The sequence below is a fragment of the Euprymna scolopes genome, chromosome 29 (genome assembly GCF_053919585.1).
Source record: "Euprymna scolopes isolate OS-2025 chromosome 29, ASM5391958v1, whole genome shotgun sequence".
Lineage (NCBI taxonomy): Eukaryota > Metazoa > Mollusca > Cephalopoda > Sepiida > Sepiolidae > Euprymna > Euprymna scolopes.
In genome coordinates, this window is record NC_136510.1 from 65,623,823 (window position 1) to 65,651,408 (window position 27,586).

At 31.5% G+C, this 27,586-nt stretch overlaps 1 protein-coding gene across 6 annotated transcripts in view; it reads left to right on the forward strand.

The window, feature by feature from the left end:
- Nucleotides 1-27,586, forward strand: part of LOC145252670 (uncharacterized) — a 487,453-nt gene that overhangs the window by 450,020 nt on the left and 9,847 nt on the right. For 4 of the 6 annotated variants that reach the window (XM_080112454.1, XM_080112458.1, XM_080112459.1 and 1 more), the window contains 5 exons: nucleotides 3,345-3,546; nucleotides 5,975-6,148; nucleotides 16,604-16,794; nucleotides 21,098-21,644; nucleotides 27,453-27,517. In XM_080112454.1, the coding sequence (XP_079968580.1) occupies nucleotides 3,345-3,546; nucleotides 5,975-6,148; nucleotides 16,604-16,794; nucleotides 21,098-21,644; nucleotides 27,453-27,517 (1,179 nt within the window). Of the gene's footprint in view, nucleotides 1-3,344; nucleotides 3,547-5,974; nucleotides 6,149-16,603; nucleotides 16,795-21,097; nucleotides 21,645-27,436; nucleotides 27,518-27,586 lie in introns of all 6 variants that reach the window. The other 2 variants (XM_080112455.1, XM_080112457.1) reach the window with 2 other exon arrangements.

Below are 27,586 nucleotides of genomic sequence, written 5' to 3' on the forward strand. Positions count from 1 at the left end.
CATGAACTAAAGGATTCATTAAAAAAAGTCAACAACACGGCTGAGGGACCTGATAAAATAACGTATGAAATTCTAAAACAACTACCAGATGAACTAATAAAGTATTTACTTTCCATTTATAATGACATCTGGCTCAATGCCAATCTTCCAGCCATATGGAAACAAGCCACAGTTATTCCTATACCAAAACCAGGAAAGGATGCACCTGACCCCTCCAATTATCGGCCCATAGCTCTAACAAGCTGCGTGTGTAAGACCATGGAGAGAATGGTAAACATCAGATTAATTTGGTTTCTGGAAACAAATAAAATAACTAATTTTCAATGCGGCTTCTGAAAACATTCGAGCACAACAGACCATTTAATTCGATTAGAAACTTTCATCAGAAATTCATTTATACAAAAAAACATATGACTGCTATTTTCTTTGATCTTGAAAAGGCGTACGATACCACATGGAGGTACGGCATCATGAAAGATCTCAAAAAAGCTGGAGTGAAAGGAAAACTACCCATCTTCATCAACAACTTCATCAACAATAGACTATTCAATGTCTGTGTAGGAACATACTTTTTGGACATCAAAGAACAGGAAATGGGACTCCCTCGGGAAGTATTTTGTCAGTAACATTATTCAACCTAAAAAACAATATTGTTGGATGCAAACCAAGGCGTGGATTGCTCTCTATATGATGATTTTTTAATTGCATACAGCTCGAGACATATCTAATTGAGCGTCAACTTCAACAATGCATTGACAAAAAAAAAAAAATGGACAATTAAGAATGGCTTCAAATTTTCCATTAACAAAACAAAATGTATGCACTTTTGTCAACTAAGAAAACTGAACCCAGATCCTCTTTTAAAACTAGATGATATTCCGATTCCTGTTGTAAATGAACATAAATTCTTAGAGTTAATACTAGACAAAAGATTTACATTCATCCCTCACATAAAACACCTTTAAAATAAATGTAATAAAATTCTCCAGCTAATGTGGGTCATTGCCCACACAAATTGGGGAGCGGACAGACAAACCCTATTAAAGTTCGATCAAAACTAGATTATGGCAGCTTCGTTTACAGTGCCACCAGAAAGTCTTACATAAAGATATTGGACACCGTTCAACATCAGGGCCTCAGGCTTGCGCTGGGAGCCTTCTGAACTTCCCCCATTGATAGTCTCTATGCAGAAGCCAACGAACCCTCATTATCAATCCGACGCGACAAACTAGCCTTGCAATACTTGACCAAAATTCTCTCTTGCCCAGACAATCCTACTTACGACTGCATTGCAAACTCACTAGATTACTCACTCTATGATATGAAAAAATCACAACCAACAAATCCAGCCCGTAACTGTACCTTTCAATCCAAATTACCAAAATCTATATAACCAAAAAGTAAAAGCTATAAAACCTTTTGGTCTTCATACAAAATCACTAATAGAAGATGCAGGTATCACAATCACCAACATCCATGATGTCAACCAACTAAGCCTTCCACCCTGAAATTATCTTTGAATTAAACAACTTCCCAAAAAACCAAACCCATCCGCTAACCTATCGAGAAAAGCTCCTTATCATTCAGGAAAAATACCCAAACCATCAGTACATATACACAGATAGTTCCAAAGACAGCAACAGAACTGGATTGCGGAGTCGTATCAACTAACAGTACCTTACAGAAGCGATGACCAGACCATGCCTCAATTTTTAGTGCCGAAGCCACAGCCTTAGATATGGCACTAGACCTCATTACTGACCTCACCCACAACAAATTTATAATTTTTTCACACATTCCCTAACGGTACTGAAATCCTTAAAGAATAAAAACTTAAATAACCCGCTACTCATCAAACTATTACAAAAAATACACACTCTTTCACAAAACGAAAATATCAAATTCTGCTGGATCCCCAGTCATTTTGGAATTCAGGGTAATGAAAAGCCGACATAGCTGCCAAAAGGCATTAAAACTCAATAAAAGCAATATAAAATGTCCACATTCTGACTACAAACAACAAATAAATAATCTCATTATGAAGAAATGGCAAGAAAGATGGAATAACTGTCCAAATAATAAACTTTTCAAGATCAAACCCACAATAGAAGAACGATTACTAGATGCCAGGAGATCACGTTGAGAGGAAGTGATTTTATCCCGTATTCGCATAGGACACACACACATTACCCACTCCTTCCTGCTAAAAAAAGAAGACCCTCCAGAATGTTTTGCATCATGCCAAGAACCTTTTACGGTAAAACACTTTCTTTTGGATTGTGGTGATCTCGTGCATATCCGGCAAAACTATTACAAAGTCAACAATGTGAAAGAACTATTTAAAAAAATAAACTCCAACAAAATACTAACATTTCTGAAAAAAGTAAATCTATATAAAAGAATATAACTTTAATTCAATCCAACTCTACCCCCCCCCCCACCAGAAAAAAGAAAAAAAAGCACATCAAGGCTGACTTGACTTACTGAATAAATTAAAATATCTAATTTACAAAGAAAGAAAAAATGAAACGGCATTAAATAAAAAGGTTGATATGTCGTAAAACCAAACCAAACTAAAATTAAAAAAAACATTTTTATAATTTCATAAAAATTTCTTATAAGATTTCAAAAATAACAACTTAAAATATTGTTATTAAAAGTGCAAATAAAGACTAATTGTGTTATTTTTATCTTTTTATAATTTTGTTAATTTTTATTGAAAATGAAAAATTTCAATAAATTGCTTCACAATAGAAATACTGAAGAACAATAAAAGTGAAGGAACTGATTTGCCTTGTTACCACTTCTGGTAGCAGCCATGCCAGAAGTTAGGAATATGTTACCTGACTATAATCATTTTATCTGACTTGTCAAAGAAAATGTTTAAAAAATTGAACAAAAAAATAAAGTGCAAAATAACCTATTCGTACGTTAAATGACATAACATGTTCAAAAGATCTAAATTTAGTTGAATAACTGTTTAGTTTATGATATGGCAAGTTAGATAAAATAAAATTTGTTTCCCTAAATTTTGTCAGGAAATGAAAGAAAAAATTATAAGTAAAAAGTGAGTTTGATTAAACTTTTATAAACATGTTTTAAGAGAATTCTAGTGTATTTATGGAAATATTTTAGTTTAGAGAAATTACTAATTTTTTAACTACAAATTAGAAACAAAAAACATACAAATTTGAAAACTTATTTTAAAAAAACATTTACAGCTTGTTCAAAATCAAATTAATCCTATTGTCCATTTAGCACAGATCTGAAATCTTAATTTATGATCTAGCCATTTTCACAGGTGTTTATTTTTTAATGGATTTACTTATGTTTGTCTTTGTCAGAATCCTGAAGAAAATACTGTAAGCCATTCCTCTGATGTTAAAGATACAACTCGGCAAGAACTCGAAGTGGATTCTGTTCAAAAAAGTCAAAAAAAGAAACGTAATTCTTATGCTGACTCTCCTCACAAGCTAAAGTGTCCACATTGCCCACGCCACTTTCCTTGGGCCAGTTCTCTCAACCGTCATATCCTCACACACACTGGTTAGTTTGTCAAGATTTTCTATTTTCTCTAATATATAAAGTAAAGTCAGTCTTTTATTGTTTGTCAGCGATAATATTTTCATTAGTTTCATTTTTTGTCTTCTAATCTCATGTTTATATTAGACGTTTCATGGATAACTTCCAAGTTCTCCTCTCTATTGCCAGTTCAGTTGTTTTTTTTTTCTACAAAATCGATATTTGATTCTGATTTGTCAGCTTTTCTAGTGGATTGTTTCAGCATGTTAAAAAGAATAAAATTTAATTTTGTCTTGGTCTGAATTATTAGCTCTTGTTCAGAATCGTCCTGTAATAAAATAACAAAGATAAAAATCAGATGTATGTACTTGTGATAAAACTATCATTCTAACAATCATGTTGAGAGTAAAAACACTTCTGGAGTGGCAACACCAGGTAATACAACTAGTTAAAAAAATATCTCTACAGAAGAATCAAATATCTTTTCAAATAAAACTTAGCTTAAATATTTAATTTTAAAATGTCTGGATTTTATCTAAAATATGTAATTCTTTATCAATAAGTTTTTTATAACATTCAGCCCAATTTTATAGTTTATTAAACCAAATTTATTGTGAACATATTTAAGTCCAAACAGAAGGATGTTTTTATTTTTTAGGTCCATATAAACAAGAATTTGAATGTTTTTGATTGCTTCAGTTATTTTTTTTTTTTTATTGCAGTATAGCATTCTATACAGTTTGAAAATTTTCAATTTTCTGCTCCCTACTATTTCGATGGAATAGTTATACAGTGTAACTCGGATATAAGAGACTTCTTAGTCATGTCGTACAACGCTCTTAGATTAGTTTTTCTTATATACGGGTCTCTTATATCCGGCTTAGACTGTATTTTGGCAAAATGGAGTGCACACTTCTTGAGAGCCTTTGTCCCCTTTAAGCCTTTGTCTATGATGATGACCTGTGCAGTTGCAATTTAAATACAGATTAATTAAAGAGCAATGTAGGTTTGGAAAAGGCTATGAGCTGCATATTTGACTATACCTATTTCATCTCCAACTAATCTATGACAAGTGTATTGGGTAGCAGTAAAATGAAGTTATGTTTCCGATCAATTTTCTTTTCTCTTTTAGTTAGTCAAGCCTTTGTATGATCAGAATTTGATTCCCTGATTGAAATTTTATGACTGTGTGTACACATGTATCCATTTTTTCTTGAAATATTTATGTGAATATTTTATGTATTTGTTTTAATTTTTGTTCATTGCTATGGGGGTAATGACAAAATGGTTACCACCAAAATATGGAAGTGACAAAAAAGTTCAATAGAATCTTTATGTATCCTTACTCTCTCCAGCTACAAATAACATAGCAGGTTGTCATCGATTAATTATTTATAATAGCTTAAACATTAATTCATAAAACTCTAAATCCACTAAACTTTTTGTTTTATTATTCTAAAATTATTTGGTTCTTGATGCAGAATCCAACCTAATTAAAAACGTATACAGAAAATACAGAAAAATCTTAATGATGTACGTATTTGTCTTTGAAATGAAGGTGTCATATTCCAAAAATGACGTAAATTGATCAAGTAGTTTTGTTTTTAAGGAGTAGATAAGTACACAATAATTCAAACTTGCAAGATACCCTTAAATTCTACATATTAATCGCTTTAAATCATTTAAAAATGATTTTCTTTCTAAAAATAAAACTACTTAATTTATGATTTTTTAAATATGACACTTCTGTTCTGTGACAGGTACATACATCAGATTATTCTGTAGTTTTGTTTGGCACTTGTACATTTTTAGTTGTTTAAGAAAATTTTTTTGTGTTCATTTTTGGAGATGTTCACTCGGAACAGGGGGAGACAATTCCAGAATTTATCTGAAAATTGTTCGAATAACATTTTGGTCAAAGCAAAACAAACTAAATTATAACGCAATAACACAAAATAAAACATTTATTCAAAATAATTATGATTTCGAAATAAATTGCAGCATATTTTTGTATTTTTTCTGAAATTAATGAAAGTGGTCATTATCTGAAAATGTATGACAAAACTTTTTACAAAATTACACTTTCATAAAAACTTCTCGAATTGTCTCCCCTTGCTTAAAGTACATCTCAAAAAAATGAAAACAAAAAATTGTCCTAAAAAATTAAGATACAGAAATGTCTTTTGTATTTTTAATTTGATTGAATTGTAAATAAGAACTAATCGTTTACTGAAAATACTTTGAATACAAAATATATTTTGAAAAGATTTTATAAAATTTAATCTTTATCCTAGAATGGCTTTTGGTCTTGATAAATAGTGATTAATAAAGAATTTTAAAAAAATAAAATTGTATTTTTTTTTTTTTTTTAAACTATTTTATGTTCAATTTTCATAAATTAGCATGTAAGTTTCTATTTGTAAATTAAAGAATTTTTTCTTTTTTTTTTTAGGTGAGAAACCATTTGAATGTCCCAAATGCCATGTAATCTTTTCTACCAAGTCAAATCGTGAGCGTCATTTGACGCGAAAACATGGTGTTAACATGTTGGACCCTGCTGCCCGTCAAACAATGGATCGACCATTCAAGTGTCACCTTTGTACATTCAGCTCGTTTGCTACCAAAGGTATAGAATCACATATTGCTATTTAAGTTTTGCATGTTGAAATAATAAAATACAAACTAGAAAATTATTTTAATCTTTTATATATATAGCAGATATACAGCGCTGTCCTTTTATGCTATTCTTGTAAGATGTAAACATGAAATTTACAATTAAATTTTACCAAGTTGCTATTTGTTACCATTCACTGCTGCAGATTCTTGAGGACAATTCTAGTACTAATTTTAGTAGCCTTAAACCTATTTTTGTTTCTAAATGTAAATATCACACATTATAATATGTAGTAATAAATCCGCAATGACTTGTGGTGCAGTGGATAAGTACTTGGGGAAATTCAGTTGTTACATTCCCGGAGATTGAAGTTTCAATCCTCAGGGCAGGCGACTGAAAAATGCAATTGCAAATACTTAAGACTTCTTAAGACTGATAGAATGAGAGCACTCTATCCCTGTAGATTAAATAAAAGGTTTTGTTCGAAATTCTCTGCAGATTCTCTGAGTTTGACAAAAAGATTCCAAAGTTTGACAAATACACCTGAGTAAGGTACACATCATTCAAAGAATACTCAAAATGAGAATAGTAGTCTGAAGAATCCAAATGATACGAAAATTCATTTTATTCTAATATTTTTTTACAGATGAATTATAATGTAATCTGAGAAATGTTTGTATATATATCTTTGTATATATGTATATATATCTTTGTATACTTGCTTGGAAAATGAAATCAGATAGTAATAATCCATACTTATGCAGTTTGCTCAAAGTTGGAATCCCACAAACCCATCTCTGCACAACATAGCATATTTTGAAGAAATCTTTGAAAGTATTTTGATTATTTTTCTATTCTATTATCAGACAATATGTATTAATGTTTGTTTCATAGAACCTACGTGTAGATTTATACGCTTTCAATTGAAAACCGTTTTTACCTCTAATTTTAATACAATTTGAACTGCAACTTAATGATAATCATTTTTACATCTCATAATAACCCTATTAAGGGGTGTAAAAACCTTTTTTTTTTTTTTTTTCCATTTTTTAAAATGTTTTTGCTGGTGCTACCAGATCAGGCTGCCTATTGGCTTCCTGAGACAAAATGCACCTACATCGATTTCTGTTTTTGTTTTCTATTCTCTTTTGTAAAACTTAATTATGTTCTGCAAAAACAAAAGCCCCCCCCCCCACTTCCTAAATTAAAACAGTCCAGCCAATAATACTACAACCGTTTTCCTTTGCAAAACTCAATTATTTTCTGCAAAGCAGAGAATGAAAACAACAATCAACGAAGAACATCAAACGAAGCATTATGATTAAGAAAGGAAATAATAAAAACAACCAAACTAAAATCCAAGAATGTTTATTTGAAGAACTAAACCAGATTTCACTCGACCCCGACCAGAATATGCCGACTGCCCCCCTGTAGAGAGTAGAAGTCCCTCAATGGAGCTACCTGTTGGCCGTAGGTAGCAACCCATAATGTCTTGTGATGGGATCCTGGTGGTTGAGCAGTCCATAACTAGGGAAAAAAAAGTTGTGGCCCTGCAACACACCACTTCGGCCTTTACCTTGACTAGACGGGAGGTCAGAGAGGCCCGATCCGATCAGTCATGCCAAGCCCTAACACTTGCACTGACAAATGTTAAATAAAAAAAATAAAAAAGATGAAGTCTAAAGATAATACAATATCTTACTCTTACTACAAACACAGGCAAACCAAATAAGTGTTAGAAGGCGATGGCAAGGGTCAATTAATTGCTGAGATAAAACCACACAAGTGTTCCCTACCCAATGTTTCTCTTAAACTAGGAAAATGAAACTAAAGGAGGAATCTGGAAGCGATGGCACAAACTCAACCGATTGAGTATATTTTTTTTGTATCCTTGGGATGAAAGGGCGAATGGGTTTTCCCCTTAACATCTCCCACATTTGTGCTCCAAGGAGGGTGGGGAGCAAGAAAGATGAAAAACTAATCAACTATACATGGATTTAATTACTAAAAAACCCAGAAAAACTAAAAGCACTCACTCTGACGTTTCAGATATCACCAGCTCAGACAATGAGCAAGAATCCAATCTTGAACATATTGATGAAGAAAACTTTCCAAGATTTATAGTTATCGAAATCTTGGAAGGAAAAAAGGCCAGCGATCTGTATCCATTTCTAATTGAAAAGATATTAACTCAAAATAGCAATCCTAAAACAGTTAAAAAAAAATGAAAAATGGCAACCTACTTGTTATGATAGACAATTACAAAGATGCAAAAAATCTCCTCGGAATGGAAAAATTCCATATTTATAAATGCAAGACTTTTGCCCATGAAAGGTTCAACACTTCAAAAGACGTCATAAGAAGCTATGAACTAACCTTAGCTACAATAAAAGAAATCAAAAATGCTCTAAGAAAACAGGGAGTAATTGACCATGTCCAAATCAATATAAAAAGGAACGGTCAATCCATACCTACAATGACATATATACTAACATTTAATACTCCTAAAATTCCAAAAGAAGTCAAAATTGGATATAAAATTGAAAAAGTGGAACAATATATACCAACCCCTCTGAGATGTTTTAAGTGCCAAAAATATGGGCACCATAGAGAAGTTTGCAAAGGGCACAAAATATGTGGAAAATGTGGTCTAAAAGAACCCAACCACACGGAAAATGAATGTCCCAATGAAACAAAATGCCCAAATTGCCTGGAAAACCATCCAGCATACTCCAAAACATGCAAAATTTCCAAAAAGGAAAAAGAAATTGTGGAAGTAAAATATAAAGAAAATATATCATTCCCTGAAGCAAGGAAAATGGTAGATTCCTACCAAAAAGTAAACACCTACGCAAACATCACAAAAATTCAAGCCAAACTAACCAAACCAACTACCAAGAGTTACTCAATAAACTAGTTTCTGAACACAATCTAATTGAAACTTTGGATACAAACAAAAATGAAACTAACAAGAAACAAATACTAGTATCCTTGAAAAGTCAATTTAGTGACCAAAACCAAAAACAAGCTCCAAAGAGCAAAATAGAATCTGATCAACAAAAACTAGAAATAAACCGATGTGAAAGATCCAAGTCACGAACAAGGACAAAAGCAGACATTAAACACACAATATCAAGAAAGATAGAAACAGAACAGGGAAACACAAAACCTCCTTCCAAAAATCAAAATAAACAAAAAACAGAAACAGTATTAATGAAAACAGAAATAAATTTGAATTAATCGAGATCGAGAGCCGGAAAGGACACATAAGACAGAGCAAATCAAAAAGCCCCAAACCAAAACATTAAAAAAACACTCAACAAGATCTCTCAGCTGACATAGACAAGAGACACACCTTCTACATCCAAAGAGATGCAAATAGATGAGAACTAAAAAAAAAAAAAAATAGATGAGAACTAAAAAGAAAAAAAAACTAAACCCAAAACACCCAAATAACAAACTAAAATACAAAACATGACACACAGAATCATACCAGATAGAAATGAAACAAATAATATAATCCAGTGGAATTGTCATGGTTTAAAGGCAAACCTAAATGAGCTCACTATTCTACTCGATAAATTACTCCCAGTAGTAGTCTGTCTCCAAGAAACCTTTATGAAATCGGATGACAATATAAAAATTAAAAACTACAATCAGTATAACCATATGCACAACACTGGACTCAGAGCCTCTGGAGATACATCAATCCTTATTAGAAATGACATACTCCAAAGTCAAATACAACTTAATACTAAACTGCAGGCTACTGCAATAAAAGCAACACTCCACAAAACCATCAACATTTGCTCACTATACATACCTCCCAATAAAAGTATCACAGAAACAGATTTGAGCAATCTAATACAGCAACTTCCAAAGCCATACTTCCTATGGGAGATTTAAACAGTCATAATGAGATATGGGGAAGTGAAAAGACGAGCAAAAGGGGAAACACTATAGAAAATATAATAAAGAAAACCTATATCTGTTTAATGATAAAACACACTTATTTACACCCAGGAACTGGTACATTCACATCAATTGATTTAACATTGTGTGATCCAACACTTGCCTTGGATTACAAATGGAATGTACTAGAAGACTCCTATGAAAGTGATCACTTCCCCATTATAATTGAAAACAATGATCCAATGCCAGAAAACAAAATACCCCAATGGAACTTACAGAAGGCTAATTGGGAAAAATTCCAAAATTTATGTCGGACTAAACTAACATTGGATAATAATCCAAACCAAAATAATATCACTTCTTTTTATAATATCACTTATTTTATAATATCACTTATTTTATAATATCACATATTTTATAATATCACATATTTTACGAATACACTGTATAATATTGCTGAGAAATGCATTCCAAAAAGCTCTACCTCCCCAAAACATAATGAACCCTGGTTTGACAAAAAATGCAAAGTAACCATCAGAACTCATCTAGCTATACTGAGTAAATTAAAAAAAGAACCAACTAAAGAAAATCTCGATAAATATAAAAACAGTAGAGTTAAATCTTGCAAAACCATTAAAGAATTGAAGCGAACATCATGGAAAAACTATGTATGAAAAATAAATACAAAAAGTAAAAAAGTCTGGAGCATGATCCGAAACGTCTTGGGGGAAAAGTAACAGCAACTAAACACCTGACATCTAATCACCAAAAAATTACTAGCAAGAAAGAAATGGTAGATTGTCTTGCTGAAACTTTTGCAAAAAACTCCTTCAAAAACTCCTAACAAAAATTCCAAATTATTAAGGAAAAAGCAGAAAAGGAAAAACTCCAGTTTCAGACAAATATGGATTTAGACAAGCCCGTTCCACAGCAGACATCCTCACCGTGATCTCTGAACGTATATACCAATCACTGGACAAAGCGGGGGAAGGCAGAGCGGTAGCTCTAGATATATCTAAGGCTTTTGACAGGGTATGGCATGAGGGTCTCCTCAGTAAAATCAGATCATACGGTATCACTGGTAGAATACTTAACATAATTAAATCCTTCTTAGATAAGAGAAAAATCCAGGTAGTCCTCGACGGTCGCACATCTAAACAATATGATATAAATGCGGGAGTGCCCCAGGGTTCTATCCTTGGACCTCTATTGTTCCTGATATTCATAAATGACCTCCCCGACAACATTGCCTCTGAGATGGGTATATATGCTGATGACACTACACTCTATGGCAGACACGACAGGAAGACGAATGAACACATTTCTAAAGAAATGGCAGAAACACTAGAGGAAGACCTCCAATCTGTAGTGGAATGGGGACAAAAGTGGTTGGTCGCGTTCAATGCTGCCAAGACTAAACTAGTTTCATTCAATAATTACAAGAAACCCTCTCTACCACCAATAGCAATGGCCAACGACTCTTTATCTGAGAGTCCATCTTTCAAACTCCTTGGCCTAACGTTCACAGGAAACATGAGTTGGAACAATTACATTGAAGGCATTGCCAGGGCCGCTGCAAGAAAGGTGGGCTCTCTCTACCGTGCTAGAAAACTACTAACACCCGAAAGTATCCTGTACCTCTATAAGGCCACCATTCGCCCATGTATGGAGTATTGCTGCCACATCTGGGCTGGTGCATCTGCTACTAGTCTCTCGCTCCTTGACAAGGTTCAAAAGAGAGTCGCAAATCTGATAGGCCCTGAACTGGCATCTAAGCTTCAGCCTCTGTCCCATCGACGAAATGTTGCATCCCTCTGCCTGTTCTACAAGTATTTTAGTGGTGAATGCTCTGATGAACTGCAATCACTTGTGCCCCCACGACGCGAGCACCCTCGACAAACCCGACAGGCTACTAGATCCCACCCCCACACTGTAGAGGTCCCTAGATGTAAAAGATCTTTTTACTCCAATAGTTTCTTCCCCAGAACCGCAAGACTCTGGAATTCCATTCCAGGTCCCTGCTTCCCCAACAGTACTGACGTGCAGAAGTTCAAGTGTAACGTGAACCGACACCTTGCTGCCCAAATCCCTACATAGTACCCCAGTAGTTGTTGCCCCTGATAGTAGCCCCCTACACCAAAGTGGCAATTTGCCTTGTTTGGGGTGAAAATGTAATAAAAAAAAAAAAAAAAAAAAAAAAATAATACAGAAAAATACAACAACCAGCCATTCTCTAAAAATTAACTAAAAGTATCCCTAAGCAAAGCTCATGACTCAGCTGTTGGCCCTGATCAAATCCATTATCAATTTATAAAACAACTTCCTGATACATCTACAGATTACCTACTACAAATATTTAATGATATTTGGGAAAGTGGCAATGTCCCTGAAATATGGAGGCAGGCCATAGTAATCCCTATACCTAAATCATCAAAGGACTCTACAAATCCCACAAATTACCGACCTATAGCACTCACTAGCTGTAATTCCAAAATAATGGAAAGAATGATTAACAGCAGATTAGTATGGTACTTTGAGACAAATAATCTGATTACAGATTATGTCAGGATTTAGAAATGAAAGAAGCCCCATGGACCACCTAATTCAGCTAGAAACCTTCATCTGAGAAGCCTTTATCAAGAAAGAACATCTTATAATAGCAGTCTTTTTCGATATTGAAAAAGCATATGACTCAGCATGGAGTTATGGCATTATAAAAGATCTACAAGAGCTTGGATTAAAAGGCAGAATTCCCATTTTCATCACAAATTTTATAAATGATAGACAATTTAATGTACGATTAGGTGATACCCTATCCAGCAGTAAAAAACAAGAAACAGGGGTACCACAAGGAAGCATCCTGTCTGTCACACTTTTTAGCATTAAAATAAATAACATTGTTAAAAATATAAATGTAGGAACAGAATGTGCCCTCTATGTGGATGACTTCCTGATCTGTTATAGATCAAAATATATTCCAAGAATAGAACGATATTTACAACTGTGTCTAAACAAAATAAATGGACAACAAAAAATGGATTTAAATTTTCAAAAGAAAAAACAAAAGCCATCCATTTCTGCCAGATCCGGCAAATGCACCATGGCCCAATATTGAAACGGAACATTTAGTTGATCAATATATTTTGGCATCATATTTGATAAAAAGCTAACTTTCATGCCTCATATCAAATACTTAAAACAAAAATGCAACATAGTCATCCAACTCTTAAAAGTAGTAGCTCACACAGACTGGGGTGCAAACAAAGATTTAATAATTAAATTATACAGATCCCTTGTCAGATCCAAGTTGGATTATGGATGCGATATCTATGGATCTGCAAGAAAGTCCTACGTAAAGGAATTAAACACAATACATCACCAAGGACAAAGATTGGCTCTAGGAGCCTTCTCCACATTCACAGTAGAAAGCTTTAATGTTGAAACAAGTGAACCCTCATTGTCACTTAGAAGAGAAAAACTAGGACTACAATATTATACAAAATTGGCTTCATGTCCAATCCTGCCTATAAATGTGTTTTCCACCCCCAATACAAAAACCTCTCTGATAGAAAAGAAAATGCTATAAAACAATTTAGCCTATGTATGGAAGAATCCATAAATAAAGCCCAGATAGACATTGCAACGATACACAAATCTGTAAAACTTAAATATCCCCCCCTCTGGCTGACAAAACAACCAAAAATAATATCAGACCTAATTAAGTATCCTAAAACAAAAACCAATCCAATCCAATCATCTATCAAGAAAAATTCCAAATAATTAAAGATAAATATTCCAAACACTCAACAATTTATACAGATGGTTCAAAAGATGGAGACAACGTTGGATGTGCAGCCATACACAATAAAACAATCCTAATAAAAAGATTACCAGAAAAAGCATCCATCTACTGTGTCGAAGTATCGGCCATTGGTATGGAACTCGATCTTATAGAATTCTCCAAAGATAAAGAATTCATTATCTGTTCAAATGCCAAATCAGTACTTGAAACACTGGAAAACAGAAAACGAACCCAATAATCACCAAAACTCTAAATAGAATTGATGATATTCCTAATGATAAAAACATTCTCTTTTGTTGGATACGCAGTCATATCAACATAAAGTGTAATGATAGAGCTGACAAAGCAGCAAAAGTAGCACTAAATTTGACCATAACCAATGATAAGATTTCTCATACAGATCTAAAACAAATCATTAACAAATATATTAGAAACACATGGCAAGAGTCGTGGAACTCCTGAACTAAAAACAAGCTATACCAAATCCAGGAAACCATAGGAAAACAGAAACCAAACAAAAGAATGACCAGAAAGGAGGAAGTTATATAACAAGGCTCCGAATAGATCATACCTCTATAACACACTCCTACCTATTCAAAAAAGAAGCCCCACTCTGCATACCCTGCCAGGAACCATACACAGTAAATCACATATTAACAAGATGCAAAGACTTGAAAACAAACCGACTGAATCTATATTATGAAAAAACTGTAAAGGACATATTCAATCATGTTGACCCAACCACCTTTCTCAAATATCTAAAGATAACAGGATTACTCAATAAAATCTAAAACAAACAAACAAACAAACAAACAAACAAAAACTTATAACTTATGTGATAAAAAAACAACTTATGTGATAAAAAAAAAGACTCTGACATTAAATGACCACATAGGTTGATATACCGTAAAACCAATCAATCAATCATAAAATGTTTTTGCTTTTACTAGATGCTAAACATTTACTCACTATTAATAGAGACTCCAATTAATTTGATAACTGGAGATAATAAGTAAGGGAGATAATAAGTAAGGGAGATAATAAGTAAGGGAGATAATATTTGAGATTGTTATAAATCTATAACTTGCAAAAAGTGGGTTGCAAAGATAGAATCGTCAGATCGATTTTTTTTTTTTTTTAAATGTCGTTTTAAGCAAAAACAATATTACGTACTTAATTGCCATGTCGAAAATACTGATATATCTAAAAGTTATGAAAAATCATTGATTCATGGTTAAAAGTAATTTGAAATATTTTATAAAATATTTTAAATTGAGTAGAATTGCATTTTTCTTCTACATTATAAAGTTAGGAACATAACTCAGTACGAATATTTTAGATTACTTGTTCATGGCGTGTAAAATTTTTTTTTTTTATTAAAAACAATATCAGTGTTCATGGCGTGTAAAAATTTTTTTTTTATTAAAAATAATATCAGTGTTCATGGCATGTAAAATTTTTTTTTTATTAAAAACAATATCAGTGTTCGGCTCAATGAATTTTCATAACTTCTGGATATATTATAATTTTTGCCATGACAATTATGTGATTTCGTTTTTGCTTAAAACAACATATTAAAAAAATCGATATGTCTATTCTATCTTAACAAGCAACAAAGTAGGTACTTTATTTAGTTTATTATTAAACTTCTAATATTTTATGTTTCTTATTGTTTTGTTTAACATATTATTTTTAGAAACTCATTTTATCAAAATTATTTAAAGTTTAACCAAGATTTATGAAACATATTTTGGTAAATAAAATTTTATAACTTTTTGATAATATAAATTTAATGACAATTATAAAGAAAAATACAATTAGTTTTTCTATTGGATGTTAGTAAATCCACATTAAAAAAGAATTTTGATATGAAAATTCCTATTCCACAGATTTATTTAATCATGAAATAAACCTTTTGTTTTGACAATACAATTTTTTTAATGTATCGTAGATAAATAACATTTGTAAAAAAGATTATTTTTAGGTAAATAATTAAAATAAAAAAGGTAAGGATTTTATTTAAAAAAAAATGATTAAATAATTCAATTTTAACAGATTTAAATTTTTATAGTTATCTTGTTGGATCTTCAGACCTAAATAGTATTTACACTGATAAATTATACTTTGCTTCTGACCATTTTTTATTTTTTATTGGTTTACCATGTTATTGGCAATAGAACATGTTTTGATACAATTTATTTAAAGAAACAATGTAGCTCAGATGTCATGTTTCAATAATATACTCAAAATAACAATATTACGAAGAAAGAGGGGTAACTTTTATTTTAAAATCTGAAAAGTATATAATAGGAATTGTCTACCTTGCGAAGTAAAATTTTCTTTCCATTTTTGAATGAATTTAAAAATCTTCAAATAAACAAACAACAACAAAAAAAAAACTAAAATGAATTCACTGCATCCTGAGCAATGCCAGTTAGGTACAGCTAGTAAAATATTTCTAATCTGCCTGTCAAAAAACAAGGTAATTTAAGGAAAATAAATGATCTCATTACATTCATCAAGGAAAAGAAAGTATATCTCAAGCAAAAATGGCCTGTTTGAATCTGAAAATTAAAACAATGGCAACAATATCTTAGATTTATGATTTAACATGTGCCGATAATTGTTGGCTCTTGTGAACCAATCCTATAAACAACACTTGAGATAAAACTTTAACATTGCAATGAATGTTTGTTAATCTGATTTATATTTAATCTTTGAAAGAAATGAACGGCAAAACATTTAACAAATAGGTTTTTTCCCTTTAGACAATCTTTTGCGTCATTATCGAGATCGACATCCTGATGATCAGCCACCAGATGGTGTGATTGACGGAGCAGAAAAATCTTCCAGTTGTGGATCTTCCCCACAGGATCAGAAATCCAAATCCCATAATGGCAGTAGCAACATTACAATGGAACTGAAATCTCCAGAATCTGTTGAGGTAAGATTGAATTTTTTTTATCTGTTGGTTTTGATTTTTCTTGGAATTTCAAAGTCAATCATACTCTATTAGTTTTAAGCATGTTACATAAGTTCCCAAATTTTATTAATGTATAAATTTTTGCCTAAATATTGTTTTTGACATGAACAATGTAGATTTTATTATTTTTATATTTTAATCTTTCAGAGTTTCATTGTAATGATTTAGTTCCATTAATTCACACTTTTTGGCTTTTAGGTTGTAAGTTTTCATTTGTTAATGTATGAAAAATTCCAGTCTTTATTTGTTAAAAAATTTTTATTAACTCAAAGTATGCAGGAGTTATTGGATCACTACATCAAATGGACGTAAAAAATGCTTATTTGAATGCTCCAATAGACTGTGAAATTTATATTACCTCTCCAGAGGGATTTATAATGAAAAATAAAACTAGCGTGTGGCGACTTAACAAGTCATTATATGGTCTAAAGCAGAGTGCTCAGTGTTGGAATACAGTATTTCATGATTATATTATTAAACAACAATTTAGACAATGCGCTGTAGACCCCTGTTTATATACCCAACACAAAGACGATAAACTACTGATTTTGGTTTTGTGGGTCGATGATATTTTAATCGCATCAAATTGTGACATAATGTTAACCGATGTTAAGAACAAATTAAGTAAAAGATTCAAAATGACCCATCTTGGCAAAATATCCTGGTTTCAGGGGATAGAATTTACTCAATGCAAAGGACTTGTTACGATGAATCAATCGAGATACATCGACAAATACTATTAAAATTTGGAATGGGAGAGTGCAAGAAATGCTTTACACCGGTCGAAAATGATATTAATAAAAATATACACACAGAATCTGAAATAATGACAAATAATACCGCAAAATTATAGGTAATCTTATATATTTAATGACTGCAACCAGCCCTACATATGCTATACAGTAACAAAACTGTCACAAAAATTATCACGACTGACAATGAAGGATTTAAACAGAGCTAAACAAGTCCTGGGAAGGTGGACCTCCTAGGTATTACCCAGGTGGCGTACCTCAATCCAACAGGTGCTGGGCTGGTTCCCGGCCCCTCACCTGTTGAGCTGAGTGTCAAGTGACGAATCCTTGATGTGTACTACCCTGTCTCCCTGCAGCTGAAGCCTCGAGGAGACACATCCCATCACAATGATGTGTAATGGGGTATGATCTCATACAGTTGGACGATTCTATTTATAAATGATGCTGCTAGGAACTGCCGAATCGAATTAATTCACGTTCTGCTACCAACCAATCAGAAACCAGAATTGCTCCATAAATATTAAACCTTTTCTGTAGTAATTTCGCATGTTTTTTCCGTTTTGACACAGTCATTTGTAGTTAATTTTTTCTACTTAAGTACCATGTAAATCGTTTTCCGTTTTTTCTTTCTTTCTTTTAACCATAACCTGATATATATATATATATATATATATATATATATATATATATATATAAAAAGAAAATATGACTTGTCTCCCTTTAATTGACTTATCTTTCTTTGAAAGAGTTGTTTCCCTTAGAAAATACTATTTAGAAAAAAAACTATTTTAACTTTCTTTTGTATTTTGATTATTCAGACTACTTTTATAATCTTAGGTGTTATTCTCACAACGTATCAGGCGATATAACCTTCGGTCTTCAGGTGCATCTTGTTGAACAGAATTTCGAATAGAACCTTTAATTGAAACCACATTTTGTCAGCCATAACCAAGTAGAAGTTTTAAATAATTCATAATTGTATTCTTAGTATTGCCAACACTAAGGATTGAACCTTTAACCTCCAGAAGAGTGTTGCTTAGAATTTATTCTACTTTTATCCGTTGTATAACAGGTTCTTGTGAATAAATCTAGTATGAATTTTATCAATTTCTCCAACTTGTTTCAAATGTGTAGATTTACTACTTATGACAATTACGTTATGTTTTTGAGGTTGAAAAGACTGCAAGGTTAAAGTGTAGTATCTATTGTGTTTGAGGAACATTAATTCAAAAATCTATTTTCTGTGAAGATATTAATACAGAGTGTCCCAAAAGAAGTTGACGGATTTTAAATTTGATTAACTTCCTCAATATTTAAGTTATGATTACCAATTTTCATATGTAGGTAGATGAGCCTCTCCATGATTTTTTGAGATATAATAAGATATCATGGTCTGCTTATTCTAATTTTATTTCCTCAACTTAATCAAGGGTATGTTTTTCACAAGGTCTAATTTTAAATATATATAGTTATGACAAATGATGTTACTCAAATGTCCACCATTTTCATTTTCACACTCTTGTGCTCTCTGCAGGGCATTGTCCAGCACATCACTTAATGTTTCAGGGCTTATAGCCCTAATTTCCTCCTCTATATTTTTTTTAAGGGCATTTAATTGTGGCTTGTTTGTTTCCGTATACCTGCTCTTTGAGGTAACCCCAAAGGAAGAAATCTGCACATGTGAGATCTGGCGAGCGGGGTAACCAATTTATCTCACAGCCATGAGAAATTATTCGGTTGCCGAATATGTCTTGGAGTAGATTTAATGTTTCTCGTGCCATATGCGTCGTTGCACCATCCTGCTGGAACCACATTGGTGGTTTGTTTTGTACCCAAGGTCGAACAAAATCTTCAAGCATTTGGCAATATCGAGCTCCTGTCACAGTTACATTCTCTCCTTCTTCATTTCCAAAAAAGTAAGGTCTGATTACTTCATTCGCCGTTACTCAACACCATAATGTACATTTTTGAGGGTGTAATTGCCATTATGCTGTTGTGTGGGGATTTTCTGATCCCCAAATCCTGCAATTTTGCTTATTTATGAACCCATTCAGATTCAAATGGGCCTCATCGGACATAATGAGGTTTTTGAGAAAGTTTGGATTCCCATTTGCCAAATCTTGGAATTGCATGGCATATTCCAGCCTTTTTTCTGGATCGTTTGGCTGAAGCTCTTGCACCAATTGAATTTTATATGGAAATTTGCCCTCTTCATGAAGCATTCTGTGAAGAGATGATCGAGAGACCCCAATTTGACTTGATCTCCTTCTTACTGATGTGGATGGATCCTCGGCCACACTCTCTGCTAATCTCTGACAATTCTCATCACTTCTTGCTGTACCGGGTCTACCAGATTTAGGGAGGTCACATACAGACCCTTGCTCATGAAATGTAGCCACCATAGCTTTTATTGCATTGGGAGTAAAGGAATTTCTTGTGTTGAAGTTTCGTCAAAATTCTCTTTGAGTTTCTGATATTGACTCATTCAATTGAAGATATGACTGTACGATAAATATCCACTCCTTGGTAGTGTAACAACTCATGATGACATTGGAAGGATTACTCTAGATGATCTGAAAAAATAGAAGAAAAATATAAATCTTAAGAAAGTTATGAATTTTTTTTAAACCATCAGCTTCTTTTGAGACACTCTGTATTTACATAAAATTATCATCCTATGGTAAAGGATTGCAATAGGTTTAATAACGTTTCACGAAATATGGAATTTGCTGTGGCAAATTTTAATCCTATCAGAGCTCTTCTATTCAATTCTGTACTAACACTTCAAATAATTGTATACAATTATTTGCTTGCAATTGATGTTGATTCAGCGAAACATGTCCTAAACAACAAGAAATTTTCTTACAATGATTCGTTGGTTTTCATTAATCATACTTTAATAAAATTTCTTACTTCTGATCGTAATCTTAACCATTCTTCAGAAGTATTATCAATTTATGAAGTAATCCTGAAGTAATCACGTGGCACTACCGCTTACATCTGTGTAGCAGCTAATAAAAAATTTCTTTTGAGTGGTCCTTTTGTTTTTTTTAATGAAAATTTGTTTTCCAGAAATCTATACTTCTAGGGTTTCTGTTTTACTGTCTGGGGATGCATTTGAAAACAAAGTTCTATATCAAGACAACTTTTCTTTAACATTTGACATAAAATCCAATTTTTTTTTTTTAAATTTTTTTATCAACTTTGTGAATTGTGGAATCTGCCTTCATGCCAGACATCCATAGATGACATTTTACTATATTTCTTGACAATAAAAATTAAAATTGTAAAATTCGATTTGTAGCTAGTAGCAGGAGTACATTGCCAAGTTTGCCTTATTGTTTATAATAGAACATTTTCTGTTGTTGTTAAGCCATAATGAGACAATTTGTCTTCCTTCTCCTCTCTAATCTTTTGGTATCCTCTCTTGTGCAAATGAGGATTTTGTATGTGATCATGAATGTTTTTATTTTTTCAACAATGATTAGTGTCTTTGGAATTTTATTTTTCAGAACACTTCATATGTTGAGAATGGACCAATTCCTTCAAAATTTTCTGCAAAAGAAAGCACATTTCGAGATAACATTGGGGCAAAGTTTGAAGAGGTTGAGGAGATCAACAACAATTTGGTGCATTGGAATCCTAAATCTGCAGACCTAACAGCCAAAAGCCACTTATGTTTGCTGTGTGGATGCAAAGTAGCAAGCCATCGGCAGCTGCAGCAACACTTGAAGGTCCATGGAAAAGATTTTCCATTTAAGTGCCATTTGTGTGACATGTCATTTCATGAAAGAAGTCAGTGCTTTAAGCACATGGTGGACAAACACAAGTCAAAGTGGGACACGCTGACTGACAAGAACAAAATTACAGATGTGGAAGTATTTTCTGAAACCATCGGTCGAAGATGCCATGAATATTTGAAGCAATTATCAGGTTGTGCATCAGAAAATAATAATAATTTAACTGATTATTTGAGTAAGAAAGTCTACTGTTCATTCTGTACTGAAAGGTTTTGGTCTGCAGATGAATTGCGTCGACACATGCATTCTTCTCACAATGGTAAGTAAACATTCAATCTGGATTTAAATTGGCAAAATTTATAAAGCCACTCGCTCTCATACAACTTTCACATTTTTTTTTCATTTTATATTTCAACACTAATCTGGATTTAAATTGGCAAAATTTATAAAGCCACTCGCTCTCATACAACTTTCACATTTTTTTTTCATTTTATATTTCAACACTAATCTGGATTTAAATTGGCAAAATTTATAAAGCCACTCGCTCTCATACAACTTTCACATTTTTTTTCATTTTATATTTCAACACTAATCTGGATTTAAATTGGCAAAATTTATAAAGCCACTCGCTCTCATACAACTTTCACATTTTTTTTCATTTTATATTTCAACACTAATCTTAAGTTAATCCATAAACAGAAAAATATTTGAAAATTTTAAAAAGTAAAAAAAAAAAAAAAAATCTAATCGTTAACACCTATAAAGAGAGAAATTAAATTTTCAGGAATAATTTTTTCTTTTATCCAGTATTTTGACTTTTGTAGATGGTGTAACCTAAAATGAAACCCCATTCTCTGTTAAAAATACATTTAAAAAATATTTTTAAGTGTTAAATTAAAAAAATATTGCATATCCTTCCTCCTAGGTTCTGTTAGATATCTCCATATATAATAAAATGACTGCAGAAATTCCTTTCTGGACCAAAATAGCATAGGTTTGCCACAATAGATGTCACATACAAATTCGATACATCTAGGCTAATAGTCACTATCTTATGTAGCTTTTGAACACCATATTAGAAACATTTAGTCATATTAAAATACTACATAGCATCCTACGAGCAACACCATCACAGTCACAACATCTCTAGAGGAAGAAGTTCTAATTTTTCTCCCTAAATATTTAGTACTGCCACTGTTACCAGTTATAATCGGAACAAATTCTACACCTTCCACAGATTCTGTAATTACACTGACTGTAGCTGACTCAAGTAAACATGGATCTGCCATAATCTTTCCAATTTCCAATTCATAAATAATAAAGGCTTCCTTTTCAAAGTCCGTCCATTCCAATTGGCTGAAAATCTACTATTCCGAAATGCAATTCTTCCCTTTATAAATGAACGCTTACTAAATTTAAAACATGGTGTCAATAACATATTATTTTGCCTGCTGTCAAGTTCATTTAATGCTTAGGTCATTACAGCTGTGTGTGTGTGTGTGATACATATCACCCTATTAGTTGATTTTTATCTTTCAGATTGATGGTTAAACATGCGTCTCATATAAAAACAAAAACGCCTTTTGTTGATAAAAAATTGCTAATAAAAATACAAAAAAATGTCATTTTGCATTTACTTATGTCTTCCATGATTCAACAAAATGATTTCGCATGTTTGTTTTGGTCATGTGACATGTGCTGTAAACACAAGGAAAAAAAGCTAACATTTCTAATTTCTATGACAACTATTTTCTTTATTAATATTTATATCTTATCGTTTTCTTGTGAGTTTTCACTATTGTGACATTGCAACTCATTATATACTATTGGTTACTCTTGAACATCATTATTTTGATTTCTGAATTTCGCTACAGTAATGAAGACGAACCAAAATATTTACGAACATTTTCTCATTAATTATATTTGAATGCAATATTTTCTCTCCAAAATATTTGAAAATAAGGATTTCTTTTTAAATAAAAAAAAGTTTGCCAAACTAATCCCCTTTTTTAAAAGTTATCCTACAACATTTTCACATTCTTTTCTCATTTGTTTTTTTAGCCTGAATTATCATCGATCACCCACTTTGTTAGTTTAATCTCTGAGCAGTTTTCTTTTCAATTTTTCCATCGATTTATTTATGATGAAACACTATACTTACATACATAAATAAAATTGCCTAAATTTTTAATTTACAAGATTCCTCAGTGCATGCGCCATTAAACCCTCATGTTTTCCTCTCTGTCAACATAATGAATAATGGGCAGCGAACGTGCATCGAATGACTTCAATGGATATTTTTTATTTAAGATTTTACACTTCACAATTTGCTGGTGTTTACAATAACCATTAACAAGTCTAAAAATTTTGTGGATCTGCAAGTTTTGAGAACATAAACATAAAAAACATAGATTTTGTCTTTTTTTTGTTTTCCATTTAAGCAAACTGAGCTACAGCAACGCGTAGCCAGGTACAGCTAGGATATATATATATATATATATGTGTGTGTGTGTGTGTATGATACTAGCAGGGAGACGCCGCATTGCCCAGGATTGAGAGTCAACAAATGTTCCACCCTCCTATACTTTTATTTCATCGAAATCTGAAAATGCCGATTTTTCAATCAAATCGATTGATTGCCTGCTCTAGTCGGGGTTCCCCCATCGTGCATTGAGAGGAAGCTTCACATGCCTTCCTGCAGTAACAGTCCACAATACATTATAGTCTACATTGCACTGTAGAGAAACTTCTGTTGATTTAATAAAATTATTTTTATATAATGGCTTGAATTAAAATTTAAAATGAAAAAGTCAAGTATCATGGTGCAGTTGTGCTCTAAAGAAAAACATTTATTTGGAATGTGCTCTTGTTATATCAAAGAACCTACTGTGGTTTTATATACTGGGCCTTTCTGCTTGTGTGGTGATAAAACTCAAATGTACTTGTGATGTTAGGCTGTATAAGAGTGTTAACTTTGGTCAGAATCTGATTTCCTTCTTTAATCAGATTGCACAACTCTTCCTTCACTACAGATTTCCAGTGTAGGTACTCTTACAGGGATTATTGTTTCTCATGAAACTGAAAGGAGACCTATATACACAAAAAGAAAAAAGCAAAAAAACGATATTTAAAATTGTGGAGGAAATGTCTAGCAATATATAAATTACTTTATCCTTGATTCTTTAATAAATAGCAGTATGTATTTATTTGTATAGAAATCCATCTTGTCATAAAAGTTTACTCATAAAATGTGCCTTTGTCTAGTTCCCAGACAAGATCATTTCAAATGCTAAAAGAAGCATGAAAGCAAATAGCTAGTCAGACGCCATCACCTCAATAAAAAGTAAATGCTTAGTGTTTTTTCTTTAAGTCATAAGAGATAATATATATATATATATATATTATTATCTCTGATGATTTAAAGAAATGTATATATATAAAAGAAATATATATATATATATATATATATATATATATATATATAAAAATAAATTACTGACATAATCTGATTATATGAACATAAGTGTATTTTTTCCTGTCATTTTTGACAGAGGGCGTATCAACATGTCAATAACCATATTCTGTTTTGCCTGTTATAAACACTTATTTCCTCTTATGAGGCTGCTCAAAATTAGTCCTAGTTTATGACCTACTACTATTACAACTTCCAATAAAATAAGAAAGCAAATTAAACAAATAAGTTTATACATTAATATATAATTATGTCAACAACTTCCTGTGTAGTGTAAGAGATTCCAGAAAGATATCCTTTCTGGGCCAGAAATAAAGAGATAAAAGTTTGTATTGATTCAGCACTTTAAATATTCATATTAATTTATATTAATAAATGATTATTTTTATTTTTCTATTCTTACAACTCACAAGTGTCAAATATGAGAAATGCTGATCTAATTTAACAGAAATTTAGAAATTATTTTAAATTAAATTCAAGACTCTTGTCTTTTTCAGAGTCTCTCTAAAAAGTGAAGACATTAAAAATAATTACTTCCACTAGTCAAATTTAAGGTGCTGAATCAATACAAACTTTTATCTCTTTATTTCTGGCCCAGAAAGATAGCTTTCTGGAATCTCTAATAATCTCTCTGGAATAATAATAATAATAATAATAATAATAATATATATATATATATATATTATTATTAAATGATGCTAAAAGAGAATATCTCTTTAACAAAGCAAGTTTATCAAGATACAAAAAGCTCAAAACGGCTAAGAGGAGCTATTAAATATACAAATTTATATATATATATATTGCTAGGTACGGGCAAAATGAATGCTGACGCTCAAAATGTATAAACATTTTGACCCCTCCCTTTACTTAAAAATTCATCAAATATTAGGAAATTAACTAATTTTAATAAAATTTTCAGTATTTATCAAATAATGATTGTGGAATATAATGAACTAATTATTTTTATTTAAATCTTAGTAAAAATGTATTATTTTGTTTAAACAAAAAATACCTTTACTAAAGTTATGGTTTTCAGTAGTAAATAAAAAATGCGAGAATTTATTTTTGCTTTTTTTATATAAATAAAGCATCGTAATTTGGAGCAATAAAAATAAATAAAATAATTTTTACAGGAACATTACGAAAAAAGGCCCCAAAGTCTGTATTAATGAATTTGATATAACTCGAAGAAAAATGGATTTCTCAAACTACCGATATTACCATTGAATTAAGCATTGTTTATTTAATATTTTCACAAAAAAAAATTATAATTGCAAAAAATATTTTTACTTTTTTTTAAATTACAGATTTCGCATAATTTTTATATGCAAGCTTTTAATAATTTCCTTGCTCGCAAGAATGTGAAACTTTCGGCGTAACATATTTTTTATATAATATTGAACAATAATTAAAAAAATTAATTTAAAAACAGGAATATACAAAAATAATTGAATTAAAAAATGGAAAAATTTATACAAACGTTCCATGTCAGTAACTACAGATGCCCCTTCTTGAAAAGAAAAGGAAACCTGTCCGTTTTGCCGAATTCACCTCTGCCCCCTATCTTTTCCCTCCAACTACCCGATGTCATTTTCAGATACATTTCAAATTGTGTAAAGTCGACTTTAAATTTCATGTAAACATTCCGATTAATTAAAACATATTTTTTAAGTGTTAATTTTTTCAATAATTATAAATTGTTTGCTTTCTCTTTTGAATTAACTTTTTTTTTTTTTTCAATGAATTGTCAGCATAATTAATGAATTTAATCAACATTTTTGCCGTTTAAAGTTTATGAAAGTTTAAATTCTATTAATAATTGTTTGAACTTTTCTAATGAATAAATTGTCATTGTAACTTAGTGAATTAAATTCACTGAATTTAATTGAGTCAATTAAATTGACCTTCTAACACTTAAATTACATTTGTAGTTTTTCTTTTTCTATTAAAAAATAAAGCTATCGGAAAGCCTGCAGAGTTAGAATGAATTAAAAGGTCTCTTTAGCACCATAGTCTAGCTTTGATAACTGCAAAAAAAAAAAAATGCTCGATAAGCCGGAACATTGTTAAATAATAATGAAATTATGTCATGTACTTCTGTACTTCTTTGAATTTTGCCGCCATGACTTTTTTTTTTTTTGACACGAAACTACTCTTGTTGCTACCATGGCCATATTTTTGAATAATTATTACCCTTTTTAGCAAAAGTTAAGTACATTTATTTGTATTAATTCATTATCTTAAGACTTTAACTTAATACTTCACTTGGAAATAATTCCAGAAAACTTATATTTTTCTTGCCAGAAAAATGTAAACACAATTTTTGTCATAATAAATTTTTACGTGAAATGTACGATTTTTCAGATTTGAGATAAAATTATTCTATATATTTTTTATTTCACACACTTTTTTTTCTTTGAGAAATTAACTTTAAACTGTAATCTTTTAAACATAATCAAAAAGGAACCGAAAATTTAAAAAATATGATTAACTGGCGTTCAAAACCAGTTCCCATATCTAAGCAGCTATTAGAATTGCCTGTACCTATATATTGCCATTTTTTTTTTTTTGTTTTGTTAATGACTAAAACTTGTCTTTAGTTTTAAAAACTGGTGAAACTTTTTTTGCATAAAAAATAGCTTTTCTTTTTTTCAGTTTCTCAAGTACCTAATAAGGAAGCAATCATTCCGTCCAGCCTGTCAGGAATTGAACCAATTATGGTAAATTACAAATCCTTTTACTTTAATAACTGCATTCAAACCTGTTTGAATGTGTTTTATGTTTTCTAA